Here is a 7,120-nt window from a genome sequence, read left to right on the forward strand (position 1 = left end):
AAGTTTTCCTCTAACCCCTCTTATGCAACATGTTGTTTGGGACAAACAATCAAATGCACGGGACTCTCTGCTGCCTCGTGCCAGATGTCATCTATCAAGGTGCCAGAGGACAGGAAGGGGGAGGGAGGGTTTGGTGCTGGGTAGGGCAACAGCTGGCTCACACTGAGGACACACCTCTCTTTGGTCCATATATACCTGTGCTGATACAGCCTGTAGTTTCAGGGTCACAGCCACACTCAGGGCAGTTCAAAGAGCTTCACTGTCTCAGTACTTATTCAGCCTCCACCATGGGGAATTGCATCCAGGGATGCAAAGACTACTTCTCTCAGCAAAAGAACACCAACATCCGTCTTACACTGCCGGTAGTCTGCTTCGTCTGGCAGATTGCCATGATCATCCTCTTCGGAGTCTTCATCCGCTACGACGAGGAGTCGGACACACACTGGGTAGAGACCAAGGCCCATCACAACATCACCAGCGACATAGAGAATGACTTCTACTTCAGATACCCCAGTAAGTACATTCATAATCACTGGACTGCCTTGTGCATCGTTTAGGTTGACAATATACAGTAAATGTATGATTCATGGTTTCATCTTCTTTGAAATGATAAAGAATCAGGTTGTTAATAAGAAGCATGCTTGCTGTTTGATCAGATGACAACCTTTGATCTCTAGGATGTTTGACAATTTCCCCTGTGAAATCCCCTGGACAACGATCTCAGTCTGAGTTATTTTGAAAGCATCTATTCATTAGTGGACAAATGCAGTGGCAGTCCAAATTTGCCTCTCTAACGTGGGTTAAAACTACCTACCCTCTTTACCAAATGTAGGTCAGTGGTTATTTCCAATTTGTCTGATTCAAGCTTGGTTTATGCCAGCTTCTGATGGTGCATCTTTGCTGATAGCCAGGCTGAATGAGTGACAAGTTAAGTTTACTTGTGATGTTATGTGGCATCTGTTTACTCTTGTAATATGATGTGTTTTGATTTGTCAGGGATTATATCCTACCTGTAGCTCTGGCGTGTAAACTGACAGGGTGTGTATCATAAACGTGCTAATCTGATGATGACATATCCAGTTGAACATGTCGAGTTAACAGCTATAAAACTTTGACCAAATGGTACAGGACTGATTTTTTATTTTAAAAACTATGCAACTACTGAGACCCCCTTGCATTGGATGCAATAACATGTTGCATTAACTATTAGGATTTATTTTACACTTTGAATAATTCTCTCTCTCCTTCTAACCAGGCTTCCAGGATGTCCATGTGATGATCTTTGTGGGTTTCGGGTTCCTCATGACTTTCTTGAAGAGGTACAGCTTCGGCGCAGTCGGCTTCAACTTCCTCGTTGCCTCCTTCGGCCTGCAGTGGGCTCTGCTTATGCAAGGCTGGTTCCACTCTCTAGACCCCCAGACAGGAAAGATCTTGATCGGTGTTGAAAGGTATGCAACCGCACTGATGTGCATCTATGAGGCTGCAATTTGTTCAGTAATTAGAGTGAGAACTGATGAGGTGTGCACACACATAGGAGAGGGGAGGAGGCTTAATCAGTGACTTGCTACTCATACTGAAACAATGGCAGAATGGTTATTTTACCTTTATTTAACTAGGCAAGTCAGTTAAGAACAAATTATTATTTTTAATGATGGCCTAGGAACAGTGGGTTAACTGCCTTGTTCAGGGAGCAGAATGACAGATTTGTACCTTGTCAGCTTGGGGATTTGATCTTGCAACGTTTCTAGTCCAACGCTCTAACCACTAGGCTACCCTGAAAGACCTGAAGGAGGATTACTTACTAATCTAGTCATTCAGGTTTTACTACTGTATACATGACTGACTCTCTCACATGACTCTCCAGTAATAATCTGTCTCCACCCGACCTACCTGTGTCTTGTATCTGCAGTCTGATCAATGCTGACTTCTGTGTGGCGGGCTGTCTCATAGCCTACGGGGCAGTGCTGGGCAAAGTCAGCCCGGTCCAGCTGTTGGTTATGACCTTGTTTGGTGTCACTCTGTTCGCTGTGGAAGAGTACATCATTCTGAACTTACTTCATGTGAGTCCCATCAAGCACTCTCTGGGCGTACAACTATTAAATTAAACACACTGTATTAGCCATGGTTGGATTCATTTAATTCACCCTTTAACCCTGATATAGTAACTTATTTATCTAACCTCAATGACCTGCAGCCACGTAATCACATGGTTTGGTACACCTGGTAACAAATTACTGTTTCTGTCCCCACAGGCTAGGGATGCCGGTGGCTCCATGGTTATTCACACCTTTGGAGGTTATTATGGTCTGACCATTTCCTGGGTCCTTTACCGACCTAATTTACACCAGAGCAAGCGTATGCAGGGCTCTGTGTACCACTCCGATATCTTCGCCATGATCGGTGAGTTAGTTGTCCATTGCATAAACATATGAATGGTTCTGATTTGCTCTGTGTGGGTTTCACTCCCAATGGTGATGGTGACCTATCTTTAGTTTGTAGAAGTTTTCTGCCATGGCACTGTTCCTGTTCTGAAGTGTGTGTGATGATCGGTGTGTTTTAACTGTGTTGTCCCTTCTCTCTCCTCAGGCACACTGTTCCTGTTCTGAAGTGTGTGTGATGATCGGTGTGTTTTAACTGTGTTGTCCCTTCTCTCTCCTCAGGCACACTGTTCCTGTTCTGAAGTGTGTGTGATGATCGGTGTGTTTTAACTGTGTTGTCCCTTCTCTCTCCTCAGGCACACTGTTCCTGTGGATGTTCTGGCCCAGTTTCAACTCGGCCATTACTGACCATGGAGACGGTCAGCACAGGGCAGTCATCAACACCTACCTGTGCCTGGCCTCCACTGTCCTCACCACAGTGGCCATCTCCAGCCTCTCCCAGAAGACTGGCAAGCTCGACATGGCAAGGAACCGTGTGTGTGTGTGTGTGTGTGTGTGTGTGTGTGTGTGTGTGTGTGTGTGTGTGTGTGTGTGTGTGTGTGTGTGTGTGTGTGTGTGTGTGTGTGTGTGTGTGTGTGTGTGTGTGTGTGTGTGTGCGTGTGTGTGCGTGTGTGTGCGTGTGTGTGTGTTTGGACGTACATTCTCTGTAACTGTGTATTTGTGACACTAACTGACAACCTCTCAGTCTGCACAATCTTCCTCTGCGCTCATCTTGTTGACTGACAAGTTTTCGAGTGTCATGACTGGTGCTCTCTCTTGCTCAACAGGTGCATATCCAGAATTCCACCCTGGCGGGGGGTGTTGCCTTGGGGACAGCGGCTGAGTTTATGATCTCTCCCTACGGCGCTCTGATCGTGGGCTTCTTCTGCGGCATCATCTCTACCATGGGCTACATCTTCATTTCTGTGAGTCTCACCCCTGGTCACTCACAGCTTGTTTTGTAGGCTTAGTAGGGTCTGTCCAAAGAAAGTCATGACAACTCTTACAACTCTTATTTTCTTCTTATGAATGATGTTGAGCCACACAAAAAAAGGTATAGCACTCTAAATGGCTGCCTAATTTTTACTGGGCAGATTCCTTTGCCATAAACGGTAATACACTATTTGGCTGTGTTGCGGGTATGTTGTTAAACCTTTCCCCGTCTCCTCCCAGCCCTTCTTGGAGAAGACACTGAAGATTCAGGACACGTGTGGAATACACAACCTGCACGCCATGCCTGGGGTGATTGGCGGGATAGTTGGAGCCATCACTGCTGCAGCTGCCAGCGAGTCAGTCTACGGAAAGCAGGGGTGAGTCAGGAGACCCGAGGGTCTAAGGCTACACAGCCAAACCACATGAACCTGAACATGCATCCTTGTTACCAGACAATCAGAACACATATTCCCCGACAACCTCTCATCAACCAATCATATAACACAGTTACTGTATGTCACAGGTCATATCTTAAACGATTAATGTCATTTTACACCAAACAAATTATGTCACAGTCACAGTTTAGCCTGTAATCTGACAGTTAGTTGGAAATATACAGTCATTAGAAGACTCAACATAAAGCCTAAATATGGGACACAATCTGATTCTGTACATTGTTATTTTCCGTCCAGGTTGATCAACACGTTTGACTTCACTGGAGACTTTAAGGACAGAACCGTGTTAACTCAGGGTGGATACCAGGCCGCTGGAATGTGTGTGTCCATCGTCTTTGGGGTTGTAGGCGGAGCTATAGTTGGTGAGTTTGGCCAGCCATGGGCATTTTATAGGGTGACCTAGAGGTGACATGGGTCATATAGAGGGTGACGTGCCTGAAGGAGAGGGACTGAAGTTGACACTATCTCCTCTGTTCACAGGTTCCATCCTGAAGTTACCCATCTGGGGAGATCCTGCTGATGAGAACTGTTTCGATGATGAGGTGTACTGGGAGGTAAGCGAACCAGCCACTCATCACCTGCTGTTCACAATACAACCACTGGGTGGTGCCATTGTCTTTGATTTAGTCTCACGTGATGAACTACAGACCACCTTTGAGATCTTCATCTGAATTTTTATGGAGAAAAATGGAGAAAAAAAACTATAGTAGACAATAGAACTATTGCATTACATTGACCACACTGAAGACATTTCACACAAGTATGAAAATAAAACCTAAATCACCTATGATTTCTTCACAGCTCCCTGATGAAGAGGAGGAGCATCAGGAGAGCATCCCTCCCATTCTGGAGTACAACAACCACATGATCCACAAGCAGCAAGACCTGTAAGTCCATTCAGCATGCTCTGTTTGACCATATCACAAAACTAGTTTGTGATTTGTTGAAGTTATAATCAAGGATTCGTTTTGAATACAGTACTTGTTTATAGATAATCCAATCTTTTTTCAAACCATTATGTTCTCTGTTGATTGTAATGACTAATCATTCCACAGGATAGAATAGTGTAGGAAAAAATGTGTGTTTCACTTTCTGTCATATTTTGCTCCTAACAGATCTGAGTCCAACTTCTCTGTGGAACACTGTGAAAGCTAAATACAGAGGTGTGAGGACACCACCACCCAAAGACGTGCTGCTGGACCATGGAATTACCACGGAACAGACAACAGACAACCGCACTCCCCCTAAATGAAGGCACCTATACAAGGCACATTAAAACATTATTTCTTGCATCTTATGTTAAGGTCATTACCTAAATTTGAAGCCATTAGATACTGTACGTGCCTTCACCCCTCCCCCCACCAGCCACCACCCACTCCATTAGATCACATACACTTCCTATATGGATATGCACTGGCATGGAACATTGTGTCCTGAATTCTGGTAGAATGCTGATCTATTGAAAGGACCTCTAAGATCTGCACTTAATCCACATGATGTGTGTCTAACTATAACCTACCACAGAAAATGGCCAATAGAGCTTTTCCTGAGCATTGGTATACTGTGTAATATATATATATATATATATATATATATATATATATATATATATATATATATATATATATATATATATAACAACCACACACTGTGAAATCTTTGATCAAAACCACTGAATTGAATGAGGATGAGGAAAGGATTTTTCATGAAATTACTTTGACCAATCCTCATTCTGTGGCCTTGTATGTTGTACATTTTCTTCCCATTTTCTTTTCAGAGAAAATTGTATTTTAATATAGCTGGTGCATATGTAAAGAGGACAGTAGTTTACTTTTAGTTCAAAGTGAATATTTTGTCTCTAGTGCTCTGAAAAACCCAAAATAGTTTTGCTCTATTTTCACAATGCAGGAGTACCCTTTAAGTCCCCAACATGATCATTTTCTTTGTTTGGGATAAAGATTTAAAGTATTTAACCAAAGAGTTAGTGTTGAGGTGTAGAAGTACATTTAAACTTTACTTGAACGTTTGTGGTGACATGTTGTATTTAAACAGCTTTTAAAGCTATGTACATGCCAACACATTTTCATCACTATCTCTAATGATTCAATGTATCCCCTGCCTTCTGAGATGCCCTCTATGTCTTCCACCTCTTAATTATGTTTTTACTGTACTGTTAAAATCATGTTTATTTAAATGTTGCTACTCATATAACTTAATAAATAAAATGTGAGGTTAAATATACTGTTTGCCTCTTCTCCTTGATAGCTCCACAGTCATGCAAAATGAATGTTAGTATGTGTATATCTGATGTCATGCTCAGTGTGAATGAGAAGATACTGTACACAAGATATACATACAGACCAGCATGATCAACATGAACTGTAACAGGTGGGGCCTTTTGAATGTCCACCACTGAGGTAATGAAGGGCTAAAATCAACGACCTGCTATCCTTTTAAAAGGCAACTGCAGTCAGCAATTTCGGAGAGGGGAACCGCTTTTCACTGCACGCAAAATTACTTTTTCGCAGCAGATTAGGAAAATGAACGTAGCACGTTGGGAGACTGAGGTTAAGGTTAAGAAAAAGGATTTGGGTCAGAGCTAGCAAAAACTAACCTGCTACAAAAATCACTTTCTATGGAAGTGCCGTGAAAAGTACCCCCTTTTGGAGAGACTAGTACTATGGGGCCTGCACCATGTGACCATGTCTGTTTGAGGATGATGAATTGTTTGGTGATTGTTTGAAAGTCATGGTAAGTCATCTATTTCAGTTCAGTAATATTATTTGAATTGTTTTGAATATATTAATAATGTAAATGTTATTGACTGTAGTTGTAACAAGATTCTTTGGGACAGATTACAACCAAGGAGAGTTTGAAAGGAGTTTTATTATGTAAGTTGCCTCTGAAATTGATTTAATGTCTGTATATTTGCAAGTTTAAATATGACTAACTGGCATTTTCATGTATTTTCTAGAGGCTTAATACAGCAGCTGTATTTTAACTTTGATAAAACAGTTTTTTAGTCTAAAGCCACGAACCCAAAAGTTTAGCTATTTATTTGTATTGAGTACTTTCTTGGTTAGAGTTTAGGCAGGCCTATCTCTGCCTGTTTGTTGAGTGCTCCAACTTGTTTAACAGGAATTAATCATTTTTTTGAAAATGTTCTTGGGCTATCACTATATTCTTGGTTAGGCTAGTGCTTCAGTGGTATCTTAAAGGTGTGTTTGAAAAGTGTGTTGCGCTCAACTGTTTTCCTCATAGAAGTGCTGTAAATCACTATTTTCTAGTCTAATTACTCTGAACATACCTACCAGG

At 42.2% G+C, this 7,120-nt stretch overlaps 1 protein-coding gene across 1 annotated transcript; it reads left to right on the forward strand.

Moving 5' to 3' along the window:
* The first annotated feature begins 203 nt into the window (after positions 1-203).
* Positions 204-6,046, forward strand: LOC118393917 (ammonium transporter Rh type C). The gene is made up of 11 exons (XM_035787123.2): positions 204-513; positions 1,256-1,448; positions 1,910-2,060; positions 2,253-2,400; positions 2,735-2,901; positions 3,206-3,343; positions 3,591-3,727; positions 4,043-4,167; positions 4,286-4,359; positions 4,607-4,692; positions 4,921-6,046. Exons 1-11 carry the CDS (start codon positions 288-290, stop codon positions 4,958-4,960), a joined length of 1,485 nt encoding a protein of 494 aa, XP_035643016.2. The 5' UTR covers positions 204-287; the 3' UTR covers positions 4,961-6,046.
* Positions 6,047-7,120: the final 1,074 nt, after the last annotated feature.

This window comes from Oncorhynchus keta, chromosome 14, assembly GCF_023373465.1.
Source record: "Oncorhynchus keta strain PuntledgeMale-10-30-2019 chromosome 14, Oket_V2, whole genome shotgun sequence".
Lineage (NCBI taxonomy): Eukaryota > Metazoa > Chordata > Actinopteri > Salmoniformes > Salmonidae > Oncorhynchus > Oncorhynchus keta.